The 19,505-nt window shown below is 42.5% G+C and overlaps 1 protein-coding gene across 1 annotated transcript in view; it reads right to left on the reverse strand.

Moving 5' to 3' along the window:
• PCDH8 (protocadherin 8) overlaps positions 1 to 19,505 on the reverse strand; it is a 120,490-nt gene that overhangs the window by 93,834 nt on the left and 7,151 nt on the right. The window contains 3 exon segments of the mRNA XM_032314608.1: positions 1,977 to 2,341; positions 17,419 to 17,500; positions 18,570 to 18,753. Of these exon segments, the coding sequence (XP_032170499.1) occupies positions 1,977 to 2,341; positions 17,419 to 17,500; positions 18,570 to 18,753 (631 nt within the window).

Consider the following 19,505-nt stretch of genomic DNA (forward strand, 5'->3'; position numbering starts at 1 on the left):
GGGCAGAAGTGGAAGGTTGCACTCTATGAATATTAAGCAGCAGTTCTGTACTTAACATTAAATGACCATCTCAGGGAGAAATTTATAGTTACAGAATCTGTCCAGAAGCTTCTAGCTCTTTTCCAATAAACTTAATAGCAGACAAAGCCTGTGTAAACTTAAATTTCAATACTGCCCTACCCCTCCCGTCTGTTCTCTTGACTGTGCTCTTTGCTAGTTCCCTAGCTGTGGTCACAGAACGTAAATATCCCTAGCTCAACGGGGAAGTACTTTCAAACTCCAAAGCATTTGACATACAGGATTTTCTTGATGGCTGATACTTGCTTTACTTTACTTGATGGCTGATAATTTTAACCAAGAGTTTCAGGTTTATAATTTTCATTTCCTCAGTTGAGAGTGCCTAAATCAATGTTTGCTTTGGTGTTGATTACATGTGGATTATTCAACAGTTAATTTAGGCATGAAAACACAGAGTAAACTACTCATTCTTCCTCACCTCAGACCTGGTGAAACTTTTAGCCAAATATTGCTAAGAGAAATGCTTCTCCCTAGATACTAAGCAAACGCTCTTTTTTCTTTGCCCCGGAGCTATGTTATTTGCTGATCCTCTTCAGTGCTTTACAAAATTCTCTATCTGAAACCCCTGTTCTCCGCAAAGGATGCCTCACTGTACTGGGGCTTTCTTTTAAATGACGGGAGAACTTTCGGCTTCTCAGTCAACAATTGCTCAAAATTTATCTTTAAGTCATCAAGCTTATTTCTGAGGAGATTTGGTTTCCTCTAAAGTGCACTCTCTACAAATAGTGGCTGCCTCTAATAGTTACCCAGAGGTGACTTTTTCTTCTTTGTTCTGATCGTTCTTTCTGTCTCTTTGAACTGCACTGTAGCAATTTGATAAATCCTGGCTCAGATGGGACCGGGTAGCGAAAGAAAACCACCTCCGGGTTAACTATAACCCGAACAAAACATCCCTTTTGTACAGAATTCACTACAGTTAGGTTCTTTCCTGGATACACCTATCGAAATGAGGAAGGGAAAGTCGTTCTGGGCAAAAGAAATAGCCTGGGCAAAAATGTAGTGATAAGAGAAAATATACGGCAGTTCAGGATCAGGAAATCAGCCAAAGATGGAAGGGTAGCAGTAGATTCCACAACTCCACAAAACTCAGCACTGTTTTCTGCTCCTGACCCCGGAGGGGTGGACTGTCCTTTTCATCCAGGGGTAAAGAAAGGTCGAGAGGGAGAAATGGCACAAGGCTCAAGGAGGGAGACTTCTTTGCACTGGGCACTGTGCGTATGCACAAGAATGACGCAGAAGGGTTGCCTCACATCGCATTGTTTAAATAGCTTCTCTCTTATACCAAGCTAAGGCTTTGGACTTGATCAGGCAGGACTTGGTCAGGCAGGAAACAGGAAACTAAAAAAAAAAATATTTTTTTTAGCATGCAAGTGAGGAGAGCAAATTTGAATTTGAGTGCAAGACCAGAGGGAGGCAAGCCCCTTTGGGAACCATGGACACAACCCGTGCCGGCAGTGGCAGAGGCTTAAACGAAGCAGTGACTCAGGGACTGAGACAAGGGAAGGGCTTAATGAGAAGCAGAATGTTCCCTGTAAGACTTGGGGGCTTAAGGACTCAACGGGGACGCCGTGGATCTGGCTTAGGAAACGGGTAGGTCTCTGCTTCAAGGGCAGACCAGAGAAGATGATGCGGGAAGGAGGAGCTTGAGCTGAGCGTCTGACTTACTGGGTGCGGGTGCACGAAGCGTGGACACTGACCACAGGGACGTGGGGGGCGCCGGTCCACGCCGTGGCTCCCTGGGTTCCTCCCTTCCTGCCTGCCGTGCCCCTCGCGGCTCCCAGGAGGACACCTGTGTTCCCGCGGGGTCCCACGCGCTCCGCCCTCTCCTAGACTCACACTGCTTAAGGGATCGTGGGTTGGAGGCCTCCACCTGTCTCCAATGTGGCAACCGCTCTCACCCGAGCTCCGTCAGCGGTTCGGATTGCCTCGTGAGGGGCAGAGCCTTCCATGCAGCAACTTGAGAGCTGCTGTCCTCTCCCTCCTCTCGGGCACCGCAGCCCCACACCCAGCCAGGACCAATCCGCCAGCAGCGGGCCCGCGCCGCTGCCGCTCTTTGTCTTCCCACAGTCCCTCCTATCCCCGGGATCCAGAGGTTCCGAAGCCGGAAGAAACCTGGCTCGCGGTCCCCGTCGCCGCTTCTCCCCGTGCCGGCCACCGCCTCGCCCAGCCTCAGCCAGGGGCCCCCAGTAGCTCCTTGTGCTTGTCCAACCTCCTCCTGCCTGGACTCAGGGCTTCTTATCCGGCCCCCTTCCCAAACCGTCCCCTGCCAGGTGCCAGGAGGCTTTCTCAAACGTAAATCTCATCATGTGGCTTCAAATACTCTCACAATCTATATTCCCCCCAAGGACAAACCACAGATTTCTTGGCAAGGCCCTGAGGTCTCTGGCGTGTGTGGGTCCTACCCTTCTCTCCAGCAACATTTCACAACGCTCCCCTCACACACAGCTGTGGCAGCTTTGCTGCTTCTCCCTTTGGGTCTTTGTGCTCTGCCCTGACCCTTCCTACCCTCCCCTGACCTGATCTTCCCAGGAAATATTTTCTTCGTAATTCATCAAGGAGACCTTCCCTGTCTCCAGGCAGAACGAGGTGCTCCCTTATCTACCCCATGCAGCCAATCAACTGACTTATTGGTATACTTACCTTGTTTCCCTTCCAGGGCAAGAGCCATGTTCTGCTCCCCAGTCTTTGGCCTGGTACCAAAAACAACACTCCTTTAGTAAGTGTCCATTGTACCAGTAAAATGAACAGATCCAGGAGGACAAAGACAGATTCCCTCCTATGCTCCTCCTCCTAAAAGCTGCCCCGTATTTCTTCCTCTCTCTTCTAATGATACGGCATTTACTTTCATTCCGAGCTTCCTGACGGCCAATGCATAAAGAGAAACAACAAAGAATATGGTGTTCATTGTCTGGAAAAAAAAAAAAAAAAGCAAAACTTTCACTTCTTCAATAGAGACAAACTTTTCTGATAGTAAATTTTCAAAGGAATTCATCACATGAGTTCTTGCGCAAGGAACATTGAACAACATAATGGGCAGTATTTTTAAGCAGTTTTTACAGAAGCTATAGAAATATTCTTCACTCTTTCAGGTATTAAATGCTTAAAAAAAAAAAAAAAAAGATAAAGACCTAGCACTAAAACATGATTCATGAAAGAGTTTCCACTGGGAAAGGCTAAACTAATGAGCACCGCATTTAGAGTGTTCTGGTAATCAAGGATACAGTTTACCACACAGAGGAGACCGTACTTCTATTAACTCTATTTCTCAAAGATCCGTTGTCTCAGCTAGGCTTTGACAGGAGCTAAATGACAGCCCCAAATTGGATTCTCTGAGAGCCTAGAAAACTCCCAGTCATTCAAGGGTAGCTATTTGCAGCACATAAACTCTCACCAGACTGAGACAAGAATTTGGCCCAGTGAATAAAAAATATAGAAAATAAATGTTCAGAAGCTGTAAGAGGAGGAGGGGTTCTGGGTTGATTGTCCATCTACAGAATTTAGTTTTATTACACTGCATACAAGTACTCAAAACCGGAAGTTACCGCTAGGTGAGCTCATCACTGGTCCACAAGCTCATTAAGACAGTAAGAAAATGATCTTTCTATGGCTTGGTGTCCAGTCATATGGTTTGGCACTCGTCATTCCTCTGCACCCACCCACCCACCCCCGCTGCCTCTATCTATGAAAACACATAGGAACTTCTCAGGAATTAAAGCTCTAGTAAGGGGACCCTGAGGAAGGTGAGGGGTTTAAATTGTCCAAGAAAGAGGAAGGTACCAAAATAGCTAATGGTCCTCTAGAATCCTCCACCAAAACATCTCCTGTCAGGCAGCACCCGGGTTGCAAGCAGGAAGCAGAGGAGCAGATTAGAGAGTTCAGGATTGGACAGGCACAGGGCAGTCCAAGAAATTCAGTTACAAGAATAGTCCTTGTAACCATCATCAAAACCCAAAAAAAGACTTCACAAAGACCAAAAAAAAAAAAAAAAAAAAAAGGCAAAAAAATTTGTTGTAATAATTATTTTCACATCAAAATTTACTAAATATTGAGATCTCTGCTATAAAGAAAATGAGAGGGCTCTAAGTTCTAAAATGAGGCTGCTAGAAAAAGATCAGCAAAGCAGTTTTCTAGAGCAAAGGAAGTGGATGTTGCTTCAGCATATTGATTGATATACAATCCAAACATATTGACTTATGTGTAATTAACAAAAGAGTTTAATTAATCTGCTGATTGAAAATGTCATCAATCTTAGTCAAACGAATTTTAATTCAAAGATAATATCATTATGAGTATTATGCTTAAGTAATTTTATTTAATTAATCATAAAACGTCCTCACATATGCCTTTAGCCCCCAATAAATCATAAAATAGCTGACAAATTTTCTTTCCAGGAGAAAATTAAAGATATCAGTTTGAAGCACTTTATTTTATATTATTGCTTGATGTGTTCTGAAATGAAAATGCTGTGTTTCAAAAGACACCTTCTTGCCCTTTCTCTCTACTTACACAATCATATAGGATGGCCATTCTCTTGTGAGCTCTCTTATATCCATGAATAAAATAAACTTCTCCAAGTTATTTTAAAGGAAAGGATGTGTTTTCTCAGGCTTGAGAAATATCTGAGCTTGTTTTTCTGAAACCTTGGCAGAAAAACAAGGACCAACTACTGAATAATCATTCAAATGACAAGTCTTCATTAGGTTGAATTACTGAAATGAAACTATTTCAGTAATTGTTATTCCTCCCTCATCCTATGCAGCAAGCTAAAATGAACAAAATACACTTCGGGTCTAGAAAGCAGATCCCCCAAAGCCAATTAATGCTCCCAAGCTAGTAGGATACTAATTAGCAATTATTTCTGCCCAGTGATGCCCAGGCATCCTGGGTTGCTAAATATTCCCCTTGTCCTAAACTGCCAGAGAACACTCATGGAATAGTGATAGTTGTTTCGAGGGTGGCTGACAGAATGTTTGTCTGTACCCATACCAAATGCTCTCCTTCCTCATCCCTGAGAAAGACCAGTGGGTGCAGACAAGGAAAAGCCAAGACAAGTACAGAATAAAGAGGGACATATTTAACAAGAGAAACTAAGTTTTGATTGAACAGCCTGCAAAGGGTGGCAAGCGACAAGAAGGAGGGATGCCAGTAGAAAGGAGGCGTGGTTTGGGAAGACAAGCAGGAGGAGGTGTGGGGAAGAAACAAGCAAAGAGAACACCTCCCCCTCCCCCACAGGGTGAATCCAAAACCAGTTCATATAGTGGGACCTAATTAAACCAAAAATAACTCTCCAGGAGCTCCAAAATCACTTGATGATCCTATTGTCTGGAGTAATCAAAATGCCTGGAGAGCATCAGTGGTGTGAGGAAAGGTAAGTCCAATTTTGAGGCAATCCTAAGCATCTTAAGGATACCTGGATTGTTGCCATGACTCTCGTTTCTTCCTCCAAGCATGACCTTCCTAAAATAAAGAAAGAAATCTAATAATTTTTTTTCCATTCCAAAGGAAAAACTTAAAATGTGCAGTGGGTTTAAAAATATCTTTTTCATGCATAGGCTACAAAGCCCTTTCACTTGATGCATGAAAACTCGAGGAGATTCACTGTTAAACTATGGTTCTCCTAGCCAGCACGTTTTTCTAGAGAAGATGACATGATTTTTACCTTTACTGAATTAAACCTAACACATATTTATTGAGTACCCATTACACTCAAGGTAGTATGCTGTGAGTTATAGAAAAGTCACAAATAAAATAGTGCCGGCCTTCAAAAATTTTGCCATCGGAAGGATGAAAACAGAGAATAAAATAAGACGAGTAGACACATTAACAAATGACTCTAACAGAGGCAAAATAATGGAAGGGCCATAAAAAGATATAAACAAAATGAAATGAGGTATCAAGGAAGGTGTCTTATTCTGTTCAGTCTTCTATAACAGAGTATGGTAGACTATGGTGGCTTACAAACAACAGACATTAATTTTCTCTCAGCTCTGGAGGAAAGAAGGCTGAGATCATGGTGGCAGCATGGTTGTGTTCTGGTGAGAGCCTTCATCCACGTTGCAGACCCTCAGCTGCTTGTTTTATCCTCACAAGGTGGAGGAGAGCAGAGAGGGGAAGCAAACTCTCTGAGGTCTCTTCCTAGAAGGGCCCTAATTCCACTCAGGAGGACCCCACTCTCATGACCTCATCAAATCCTAATGAGTCCCAATGGCCCTGCCTGCTGAAAGCATTACATTTGAGGGATAAAGTTGCAACCTCTGAACTTGGGAGACACACAAACATTCAATCCATAAACAGAGGGAGAGAGGATACCTGATTTGTTTGGGTGGATTCATTCGTTCATTCAAAAAAATCATGTCATGCGCTCTGCCCCTCGCCTGTGTCCTCTGCCAGGACTGGTACACAGTGAACAAAACAAACAGAAAGGAAAAATAAAGCACCAGTTTGAACATTGGGTATATTTTTCTTTCAGTTGGTTTACTGGGTACCTTTTTCCACAGGCTTACCAATTTGTGACGGTGTCAGACTTTACTTTTTCCACGCAGAAGGTAGACATGTTGTTCCCAATCTTAATTTGCATTTTACAAATAACTAATAAAATGGAAAACTTTTCGAATGTTGTGTATTTATTATTCATCCATATCCCTACTGTGACTTGCTTTTTCTATCCCTTGACATTTTTTTCTACATTCTGTTTGTCTTTTTCTTATTCATTTATAGGGATTTTTAAATGTATTCTAGACACTGGTCCTTTCTCATGTACACAGAAAATAGCCCCTCTTAGTCCAAAGGTTGTTTTTAGACTTCATTTATACAGCATTTTGCCCTATGGAGTCAAATTTATCTAGCTTTTCCTTAATAGAACTTTTTTTTGAACTTTTGAAAAAATAGCTTTTTATCTTGAGTTCACATTTTTTCAATTATTTTCTGTTTTTTTGTTTTGTTTAGTTTTGTTTTGTTTTCACGTGTTTTCCCAGTGATTTCTTCTCATTGCCTAGAGTCTGTCTGTCTTTCTTTCTTCCTCTCTTTCTTTTTTGTTGTTGTTGTTGCTCCTTGATGTCCTAGAGTTCCATTTTTCACATTTTTCTCTGGAATTTGTGTGTAGTGTGAAATAGTGACCAAATTCTCATTTGCTTTCCTTGAAGAAATTCACCTGTCTCAACGTCATGTACTTTGTAGGATTAGCTTTCTCCCACTGGTGTGGCTGTCCCCTCAGGAATGAATCAAGTGCCCAGCCTAAGTTATTCTCTGGGGTCTCTCTGCTCACAGATTCCTCCCATGTTCTCTATTTGCTGTGCTTTCACTTTCCTTCATGTATGTTCTTGTCCTAGTTTCTGTGAATTTATCACACTTCCTTCATTTCTTTGATTTTCCTTTACTCATTTAGCATTTTAAACTATGTTTGTTTCTTTATTCACTACACCTAAATTTTTCCTAAATATATATCATTAATACATATAATTATAATATACACAAAGCTATACATGTATAGGTAAATTTAAGTTTTTCTATTAAAGGCTAAGGTTCATACACATAGCTGTCATTCTTCTAAACTAAACTAGGACCTATATCATTTAACTCTCTTCAGAATCATTCCCTTGCTGTTGTGCTCTGTTTGTTTGATTTTTAGGGATCATTTTGTTTTTAGCACATATAATGAACAATGTTATTATTCTCATTGATTGTAATGTCAATTCTCATTTAGATTTACAACCATAATTTATTTGTTCCCTTTGCCACTTGCATTCTGCTTCTTCCTTCTGAATACATTTTTCTTCAAACTAAAGTCTCTCATTTAGCAATCATTTTTGGTGAGCATGACCTGTCCCGTGTTACTGGGGACAGTAACCTTTCTAAGTGCTAACAGGTGTAAAATGCTTTGTTCTTACGTTCACTTCTCTATTTAATTTTTTAAATAGATTAAAACAAGTGCCTGACCCAAAAAAATACAAAGCACAAGATATCCTACTCATTATAAATTTTTAAATCCCCAATTATTTGCCTTTGGGACTTCAAAAATCTATCCCACTGCCTTATGACAGCTATCACTGCTAAGAAGTATGCTGCCCATCTTATTATTGGAGATTGTGGTTTACCTCTTTACTCTTCCCCTCCATCGACTCTTAGGATTTCTCATTATCCTGGATATTTTGCATCTGTTCTACTGAGAGCTGAGGTGTGCAACTCATCCATCTATCTGCATCTATCTGTCTGTCCCTGTTTTTCTCACTTCTTAGCCTCCCTGTTGGCTAATTTTACAGTTTCTCTGCTCAGGCACGGTGGGCTTGACCAGTCCCAAACCGGTGTTTGAGCTTGTGGTCTCAGAGATCCTGCTCCGCACAAGGCTCTGTGTCTTTGGAAGCTATCTTGGCATTGACCTAGTAAGATGGCTTCCACCCTTGGCCTGAGGCAGCAGTGTATCTCAGGCTGTGGCCCCCTGTGGAGTGATTATTATTTTTCCTTACAAGGAACTGAAGCACTTTTCCAGACCAAAGTCTCACCCAGGGCATTCAATTTCTGGGACCTCCCAGCCCTACTCGGGGTCTGTGGACTTAACCTTTACCCCCAAGATACTGTTCACAGCATAGCCCCTCAAGCATCTGTTGGCTCCAGGCCTCCCTGAGCAACATGGCTTTACTCCCTACTCACACTCTGAGTTCCCTTTTTATTTTTAACATTGGACGGCCTCGTAGCTTTTAGTGTGCATTTTAACTTTTAATTTTTAAATGTTTTACCCAGCATTTTTATTAATTTAGATGGTGAAGCATGTTTTATTGTGTTCAGTCTATTCTCCTGTCCAGGACATTTCTTAGTATTCAAGGTCACACAGATTGGAAACCTGAGAATCACATAGGATCCCTCTCCTCTACTTCAGTCAGTCAGTTACAAATCCCTACCTATTCTCTTCCTGAAGATCTCTCAATTTTGTGTCCTGTTCTCTCAGTCACCTCTATTACTACCAAAGCCACTTTCCCACTTTAAGCTACCAGACTTCCTTACCTGGAAATTTTCCTTCTAGTAACAAACCTTGGGGGGGGTCCGAGCTATATTTTGACAACTAAGTCCTTTTTCTTTTCATCTCCTTACTGCCTTCTAATCAAACCTGTGTAATGGCACCAAATTAATATCCATATTTAAAATATTTTATTTCTGATTATAATAGTAATTTATTATTCTATACATTGCATTGGGACATTGGTTAGCCTTTGGAATAAACAAAAAACAAAAAACTTACATCCCAATATCATATCATGTGCAAAAATACTATAGTCTGCAAACCATAAAAGCAACAAAAGAAAAACACAATTTAAAAATTAGTCTAGTGTAGAAAAATCTTTCCTAAGTAAGACACAATACCTAGAAGTCATAGAAGAATAAATTCTCACGTCTTATTTCTATAAATTTTAAATTTCCTTATAATAAAAGTGAAAATAAACAAAGATAAAAGGTAAGTCCCAAATTGGAAGAAATTTTAAATATCACATATTAAAATGACAAAGGCTTAACATCCACATCACATAAAAAGACTCCACAAATTAATAAGATAAAAATGAGAGTCCCAATTTTTTAAGTGGGCAAAGGATTAACACTGTCAATTTACAAACTAAGAAATACAAATAGAAAATGTACATAAGAAAAGATTCTCAGCTTCATTAGTAATAAGGAAGACAGGTATTTTTAAATGAAATTTTGGTCTCAGAAATGGGAAGAAATATAAAATACTGGTAATTTCATTCAGTGAAAAAAAGTAAAAGAGTGAATTTTACAAGTCATTTGACAGTATTTTTCACAATTTTAAATGCTATATACTCTTTGACCCAACAATTGTACTTGTAAGAGTCTTAAGAAAACACCTGCACCTGTGCACAGAAATTCATGTACAAAATACCCTTGAAGTACTGCTTCTTACAGCAATTCCCTTCAATGAGGGAGTGGTTAACATCTATTAAATTGCATCTATTCTATGGAATACTATGAAATCATCATAAAGACTGAAATAACCCATGTGTGGAAAGAGTTGCAGTGTGCAAACACAAGTCATTATACAGAGGCATTGCATGGTTGTATCTAACTTGTAACCAACAAATTTGAGTCACACGCATGTATATGTGTATACACACATACATATATGTGTACGCACACACATATATACACAAATGCATAGCAAGGTAAACAAGGGACTGAAAGAATAAACCAAACTGTTTTAAAAATTAATGTAAGTTGGTGAGGAAAGTGGTATGAAAAGCCAGGATTCTGTCTGTGTATGTCTGAGTTTTTTAATCCTTTTGATGAAAATACATTCATGCAACACCAAAACTGAAGCAAAGAATCCTGAAAATACCAAAAAGGACAAAGAAGAAAATGAAAACCATGTATAATCCCATAGTGATCTTACTTAAATGGAAATCTGATCCCTACACGTATCAAATCAATGGCTTGTCCTTCCCTATGAAATCAACTGCAAATGCCTTAGCAGGAAACATTCTTAGCCCTGTCTCCTTCCTAGCTTCACATCCTCTTCCTCCCAACTAGTAACTGAACAGCTGTCCAGGACTTGAAGTTTTCTGAATCCTCTGGCTATTCTTTCTGCCTGAAATACACTCTTCCACCCCTGACTGGCAAGCGATTGTTGGTTCTGTATTCCCTTTGCTGCTTCAGATGATGGTACTTACCTAAATACTTTTCCTCTCCTAGCGTTCGTTTACCTCCTCTGCTAGACCATCCACATTTGAGGGAAGCAATTCATCAATGCCTGCCCCTACTCACGTACCTACCCAGTGACTGGTACAAGCATTGGCTTCCTGGTGGGACACTCGGTAGGTGATGAATGAGGGCATGCATAAACGGAGGCATGCAAGCACGAGAGAAACAATACAAGAAAATAAGGATTACTGAGCAGCAGTGGAGACTCAGCTTGAAATGTATTACATTTCAAGGATCCAAATCCATCATTTAACTCCATTCCACCACTTCCTCGAACAACACCTAGGGGCACCTGGGTGGCTCAGTGGGTTAAGCCTCTGCCTTTGGCTCAGGTCATGAACTCAGGGTCCTGGAATTGAGCCCCGCATCGGGCTCTCTGCTCAGCGGGGAGCCTGCTTCCCCCTGCCTCTCTGCCTACTTGTGATCTCTCTCTTTCTGTCAAATAAATAAATAAAATATTTTAAAAAAAAAAAAAAAACTTCACAGGTGGAGAGCAGAAGTGGAGCAAAGGGGGGAGAGTTGCTTAGGGACGCTGATGACAAGCCGGCACCATTCTGGAGTGGTGCTGAGCCCCTGCATAAGTGACTGGTTGTGGCTGGTGAGGTAGCAGGACCTGGAGTGCCAGCTCTGGGACTGAAGTGAAAGAACGGGGTGATGTAAGTTGCAAGATGGGGTTCAAGGCAAAGCATTCCAGAATATTGTTTGTCAAAGGGGTGCCAAAATATGTAAGTAGCATGTGAATAAAAATGTATGCCATGGGAATGTCTTCCATGGCCACATGTTTGGGAAACACTGGATTAAGTAAAGTAGAGACAATTCCCAGTAGCAGGACTTCTCAGAGACCTGACTTGAGTAAACTGCTTTATGAAACATCAAAAGCAGGATCCTCTACCAACATCTACCAAGTGTATTTGACATAGTGTATCAGTTTGCTAGGGCGGCTATAAGAAGGCACCCCAAACTGGTGGTTTCAATAACAGAAATTATTGTCTCACGGTTTTGGAAGCTGTAAGTCTGAAATCAAGGCATGTGTACGGGGTTGGTTCCTTGGAGGCTGTGAGGGAGAATCTGTTCCAAGCCTCTCTTCTAGCTTCTAGAGGTCTGCTGCAAATCTTTGACATTCCTTGACTTGTAGAATTACCCTAACTTCGGCCTTCACGTTCACATGTCATTCTCCCTGTGTGGGTGACTGCCTCCCTATTTTCCTTTTCTTTAGACACTAGTCACATAGGGGACGCCTGGGTGGTTCAGTTGGTTAAGCAGCTGCCTTCGGTTCAGGTCATGATTCCAGTGTCCTGGGATCGAGTCCCACATCGGGCTCCTTGCTTGGCAGGGAGCCTGCTTCTCCCTCTGCCTCTGCCTGCCATTCTGCCTGCCTGTGCTCGCTCTCTCTCCCTCTCTCTCTCTGACAAATAAATAAATAAAATCTTAAAAAAAAAATAAAGACACTAGTCACATAGGATGAAGGTTCCCCCTAAGACAGTATGACCTCATCTTAATTGACTAATTACATCTACAACAACCCTATCTCCAAAGAGTAACTTTCTGAGGTACTGCAGGTTAAGATTTCAACATATAGATTTTAGGGGAAAACAATTCAACCCGTTGTGTTGCTGGATGAACTGTGAAGTCCCCTGGTCCTGGCGCCACAACTCAGTGAGACCAGAAGAAGTTGCTGAAGGTTCTTGGTCTTGTCACGAGAATGAATTTAATGACAGGCATGCAGCACAGCAGCTGAGTCACACAAGCAAGAAAGTTTATTGAAAACTAAATTACACCCTTGAGATATAAGAAGGATTGAGTGAGAGAAAGAGAGAGTGTAGGAGCATACACTGTGTGCCCTGGGGGTTGGATTTCTATCTTTTCTTAATAGCTGTTAACTAGAGGGTGGAATATTTATTACTTGGGGCAGAAAGCACGGTTTCCAAGCATTTTCTTCCTAATTTGGTCAGAGGTTTCCTTTAATAGCATCCGCCATCTTGGGTCAGTCTGGTTAGATCCAGCCTCATCGGGAATGCTGCCAGGACCAGCCTCTGATCTTCCCAGTAGCCAGCCATGACTTCCACAATGCTCGCCTCCAGGTATCCTGCTTAAACCTAACTGCCTATGCTAACACTAGCATGCACTGACCTTTTGACTTGTAATGTTAGCAAAACCGCTGCCTTGCTGAACCCAGTTTTGGTAAGAGCTGCTAGAGTAGATTCTCTATCATAAGTTTCTTCCAAAAGAGAGCTAAGGGTAGAAGCCCCCATTCTCTGAGAACTTAGACTGCATCAGGCAATCCAGGAAAGGTCATATGGCAGTGACAATATTATAAATGAGAAATGAGAAATTTACAAATGAGAAAAGAAATTCTGATCACTGAAGATACCCTCGTAAGGTGACTGATCCAGGTTTCAAACCAAGGTCTGTCTCATTACCAGGCCACTTCTCTCTCCACTCCAACTTGCTGTTTCCCAAATGAATATGAACATCATTAAAGTGAGATCCTTGCTGTGGAAATAATGGGGTTATTTTTCCACCCTTCACTAATGCCTAATCCATACAAAATGTGGTTGAGATTTGAAACAAAGCAAAGGCAGTGAGGCTTCTTTCTCATGGTTGAAATAAATCTGTTTAATATGTAGGAAGCACTCCTGGTTAAATGTTTACCTTTTGAACCCTACACTGAAGGAAATGGTTTCCTGAAGCTTTGGCTAATCTTTTAGCAAACTGTCAAACTAAAAACTTGGGTGCTTCTTGATGAGGATTTTAACTGCACTATTGATTATAGTGCAGCTAGAAACCATTTTCAGACTTATCTTCATATGATTTAATTGACATTGAGAGGTATTTTAATTGAAACGTTAGACTTCCTCAGTAGAACTACCCTTTGTTTCTAGCAAGGCAATCTAGCTTTTATGCTTTTAATCGCCATCTGTTGTTCAATAAATGTCAAATCGTTCCTAATGGTCTCTCTAAGCATAGGGTTGGTTCTTTTTTTTAATTTGCTTTTGTACTCAGTGTTCGTTATGGGCAAATGAGTCCTTGCCGTAAAAGAGAGCCATTTCTCATGGTGCTTCAGTCCCGTTAGAAGGAAAAAGTGATTAGAAATAAAGAGACAAGAGAAATGCTTCTTTCTTTTTTTTTAAACTCTTCTCAGCAGTGGGGAGATTTAGAAAGTCTATAAAAATGTTTCCTCTCAGCACTGCTGCTGATTTTACTCCCATTCAAAGCATAAAATGAACAGAGACCTCCAAAATCTTTGAGTTGCTTAAATTGTCTGAAAAGATAGAAGCTAACTAATATATTTAAAAAGGTGGGTAAGAGAGAACTTCCACTGGACTTAGCCAAGTTTGAGATGCACCAAGGAGCTCTTGACTTCATAAGCCAATGGGGTCTCTCTCTCTCACTCTCTCTCTCTCTCTTTTTTTTCTAACCTTGTGGGAATTTCATAGAGATAAAGCAAAACCATACAAGGACTCCATTACCCAGGACCCCACAGTGGATTCTAAACTGACCCAGCCTACTTTCCAGAGGTGGAAGAAGAGAATGGCCAGTGACTTCAAATGATGTTCAGCAATGAGAGGGAAGGAAAGACCCTCCCTGGGGAGATGTAAAAAATTCTTGCCAAAAAAAAAAAAAAAAAAACAATTTTTTGCTTTTCCTCATTAGCTTCCAAACACACTATCCTCCATGAAGGATCATCTTATCTTCCAAGGTGAGGAAACCAAATGATACTGGCTCTTTGGAGCCCTGGAGAGCCCTGGACATTAGGATTGTAGAGCTGCTGGGAAGGAGGGGGAGGGGTCTTTCATTGGGACTTGCATGCATTCGGTCACACTCAGCTTGCAAACCAAGAAGTATGCTTGATTGCTTGGATAAGGGCTTGAAATATTCTCCAAGGACTGGAAGAAGTATATTCTAAGAAGTAATTAGAACTGGTTGAAATACAGGGCTATAAATGGGGGACTGGCACAATTTTACAAGAAACAGATCATAACTCAACATTCTAATGACTTTTTCTTTGGAGAAGGTCAGCAAAGCTATTAACAAGGGAAGTGGGCATGCAGAGTTCTCCAACCCAGACTGTGACTGAACTTTGAACAAAGTCCCTCCATCAGGATTCTGACTCTAATTACCTGAGCCACAGCCTTGGCTCAGGAGCAAGTGCCGAGAGGGGGTAAATGGGCAGCTGGGCTTCTGATGGCCCTTCTGTGCATCTCTAGCCCTCTTCCCCCAAAGGGATAAGAATAAAGATGCTGACAAGCTCATTTTTTCAGGCACTATGGCCAAAAATACCATGGATTATTACAAATATTAAAGTCCTCCAGACCCAACTAGAATTTCCCAAACATTAAAAAAGAGAGAGAGAGAGGAGACTTAACAACAGTCCTTCTGTCATCCTGTCCTCTTGCTTGAGACACAGGCAAAAAAGTCAACATGGGCCATGTAGCCACAGAGGGATTTCAAAGGGGGACCTGTCCCCGGTGCCTCAGTTTGGAAACACAGCCTAGGTGATTTCAAAATGAACTCACTTGCCCCACGGCTGCTGTGTGTTACTTCTGTACACATCAGCTATCCTGCTCATTAGGGTTAAGCTAATGTTAGGGAATGTGTCTGTGTATTTTTGTTTCTCTGCTCCCCATCCTTCAGTACTCAAAACAGTGCCTGGAATCTCAACACATATTTTAAATTAAAAAATAAGAATTAGAAACTGTGAGTTTTCAGGGGAGCCTCAGAACAGCTTTGGGCACCTTCCAAATTACCCTAATCTTTTCCAGTAACCCTGGAATTTGGAGGGGGGCAGTATTACCTTCCTACATCCTTCCTGCTTTCTCTAAAAATCCAGCACCCCTCCTATTCTTTTGTTCCTCTGAGGGTTCATTACTGACTCAGGATGAACTTGACCCTAGGCCTCTCCTTTGCAACGCCAGGACCAAACTGATCACCAGAGTCAGTGCCAATAAAACTATATGTCTAGATATAGCTCTCTCCAGGTGGCCTCACCAAATTAAAACATTTGGCCACTGGGCTCCAGAATCAAAGTACTGTCTAGTCAAAACTGGGAGAAACAAGAGGGAAAGATATTGTCAAAAGGTCATACCTTCCTTGCAGATCATTTATCACTCCTCAATCATAATGACTCCTGATGGCCTGTACTTCTGTCTTACAATTGCCCTGTGTATGGTTATATATATCTTATGATTACATATGCCCAAAATGTCCTTTGCTTCTAACACTAGGCAGTGTTACTTTTATGTTGAACTTAACCCTCGTTGCTCTCAGCTTTGAAAAAAATTGAAGAATTAATGGATGGCATCCTTTAACCCAGCTCCTTTAGATGCTTCCACCCTTAGACTCCAGGTTGGTGGGCCTACCCTTGTCTTTGCTTCAGCTCACCTGAAGTCTGTTTATTTTCTGACCCTCTGTACTCTAGGCTCGGTTCTGTGGAACCAAGGTAACAATATGTTGCCTTAATTACTCTTCAAAGATGTTTATTGTGAGAGGACACCAGAACAGCTTTTCCAGCCTCCTGCTGTTAAGAATTCTAAAGGTTAAGGCCTCCAGTAAACTGTGATTAGAAAAAAAAATCAACGGAGTAACTGCATAATCACCGCTATATTTAGCAGGCTAGTGATTTCCCGAGAAAGCTGGCATTTCTGCCCTGCAGCCTCCTTCAAACCCTCAGGAAGTCTTCCGGCCAGAATCTGTGACACTCTTCTGGCCCAGCACCTGGAGCAGGGCTACAGGCCTGAAATAGCTCAAAATATCTTAGCATCTCATATAATAAAAGGGAGTCCAACTCCAAAAGAGGAAAATGGCTTACCATAAAATGATTGGGTGAGGTACTGCTGGTTCATAAAACAAAACTCTCACATAAAATTCCAATGAGTTTGGGGTTTCCTTAGGTTCTAATAAGGTATAGCCCCATTTCTCTCACTCTCTCTCTCTCTTTAAGTAATCTCTATCTCTAGCCTGGGGCTAGAACTCGCAATCCAGAGATCAAGAGTTGAATGCTCTACTAACTGAGCCAGCCAGGCGCCCAAACAGCCCTCTTTCATAAATTGCTCAAGATCCCATAGTGACTAGTCTGGTATATTTGTATTCGGGGGTTCATGTCTCCTACAGACTGTGGGATTTCCTTTCTGTGGCTTTACTGCCCTCCATGAAACTCTTTTCCTTCTGATACTGCTTTTTTTATTCTTCCTCCCCTTTAAAAAAAAAAAAAAAAAAAGCCTACTTGTCAGAAAGTCTATCATTTATTCCTTAGGATATATTGGATTCACTTGTGGGAGGAAAAGAATGGAACATATGCTAGGAAATGCTCTAGGTACATCATACACATTAATTCCGTTAAGTCTCACAACCACCCAATGAGATAGCTGGCTATTATTTAATCCCTATCTTACAGATGAGAAAACTAAGGCACAGAGAGGCCAAGAAACTTGCTCAGGGTCACAGAGCTAGTAAGTAGAAGAGCTGGACTATGTGCCCAGGCAGTCTGACTCCACAGTCCACGTTCCCAGCCCCTAAACTACTCTACTTTCCACATGCTTTCACTACCACCACCTCTCCCCTCATGGATTTTTAGGGAAGAATGGAGTCGGATGAGTGTTAAGTCAGGCCCCTCAGCAATGCCCTTTTAATCCTGCCTACACTCCCGCTCTGCCCGCTCTCACGGTGGATCGCAGGCACCCAGACGATGGAGGGCATGAGAGAGACAAGCTGGTCTTCAGAGCTGTAAAAGGGAATAGAGAGCTGCCCACTGGGCTTTCAAACTCTTTCTTCTCCCTCAGAGTGTCATCGTGGGAGAGGAGGCAGGTCTCTGGGGCCCCCAGCTTCTGCCAGAGCAGCTCCCCTTCAGCTGCCTCACACACAGGGGTCTGGGATTTACACTGAACAGAGATTCATGGCTCAGGAAGGTTTGGAAACCCCTGGGGATGGAGCAATCACCTAGGTGTCAGGTTCCTTAATTGCTAAGCCCTCCTCGAGGCTGATTTACACAGCCCTGTACTCCCTGGAGAGGAAAGGCAGGAGGGTGTAGATCCAGGCACAGGCCCGAGTCTCTCTGCCAGTAAACTCGCTGTGACTATCAGCCGTCCTCGCCTAAAGCGGGGAGAGCACTCCTAGGGGAGGCGGACAGTTAGGGAAGACTTTGACTTCACCTTCAGCCCAGATAGGCAGGCTTGCAAAAATGGTTAAGGGTAAATGGAAAGAAGATGAATCTATGAGTACCCGCCAGCAAGCACCAAGTATTTGGAAATCCATTTCTTCCCTTGTCTTCAAAATTCCTTAATTCAGTTAGACAGTGTCCTCCTGGGGTCCTCCTCCTATTTCTCACTTGCCTGTCCCTGCCCCGTGGAATTCTGAAGACCCACAAACAAGGGTGGGTGCATGTGTGTGCATTCGCATATATGACACACGCATGCACACACACACGCCCAGGAGACTGAAGCCAGGCCAGCTCCAGACACCAGGAGGGTGATCGACCCCGGGTTTATTTCTCCGCAGGGCATCTGTAGATCGGAGAACCAACGTCCTGTTGCCAACCCATAACATATATGTTATTCCAGGCAGCCTTGGATTTACAGGCTCCCGGGAGGCCCCAGAGCACCATGGGCAGGGGGACGCTGGAGTCAGAAGGCGGGTGCCGGGATCCCTGTTCTGTCAATCACAGGCTGTGGGGTGTCAGCAGACTTCCTCACAGGACCTCTCTGTCCCCCAGATTTATCCTCTGTCAAATGAGAAGGGCAACAGTGTCTGATGGGAGCATGGTGGCTCTGAGCGAAAGGTGCTTAGAGCAGTACCTGGCGTGGGGCGAGAGTGGAATAAGCATTAGCTGTGTCCCCTCCAGAGCATGGAGCAGCACCCTCGGCCGGCCGGGCATCAGCCCAGCCAGTCCTCCTTCCACTCCAGCTGCAGGAAGGCTGCCGGCTGCTGTCGCTGCACAGTGCAGATGGCCACGGTTCAACAGGAAGATCAGCAGCCTTCCTTGTGAGAGACAAACAAGTTACAAGGTTCCTGGGGGAGGCTGGCACTTCATTAGGCTTTCTTCGCAGCGAAACTTAAAATTGAAAACGCTGCCTGAAGCATCCTGTGATCAGAACAAATATTCTTCATTCATTCACCACATATTTATTGAGCACATTTTTAATATAATGGGCAGCTACATATAAACACTCCCGGTATAAATGCTGTGCTAAGGGCTTTCTATCCACTTACAACAATGCTATCGGGGAAGTGCTGTCGTTCTTTCCATTTTGTATATGCGGCTCAGAGACGGGAGGGAACCTGCCACCGGTCACACAGTATACGGCAGAACGAAAATTCCACTGGAGAAATGTAAATCAAAACTGCAAAAATTTATCACCTCACACCTGCCGGAATGTCTAAAATCAAAAACGCAAGAAACACAAGTGTTGGCGAGGTTGGGGAGAAAAAGAAACCTCGGTGCGCTGCTGGTGGGAATGCAGGCTGGTGCAGCCACTGTGGGAGAGAGTATGGAGTTTCCTCAAACAGAAATACAGCTGCCCCAGGATTCACAGTACTGGGTGTTTACCCAAAAATACAAAAACACATTAATTCAAAGGGATACATGCATCCCTATGTTTATTTACAGTAACCAAATTATGGAAGCAGCCTGTGTCTATTGATTGATGAATGGATGAAGAAGTGGCATATATATATATACATATATATGTGTGTATATATATATACACACAGACACACACATATATATACAC

Source organism: Mustela erminea, chromosome 15 (genome assembly GCF_009829155.1).
Source record: "Mustela erminea isolate mMusErm1 chromosome 15, mMusErm1.Pri, whole genome shotgun sequence".
Taxonomy (NCBI): domain Eukaryota; kingdom Metazoa; phylum Chordata; class Mammalia; order Carnivora; family Mustelidae; genus Mustela; species Mustela erminea.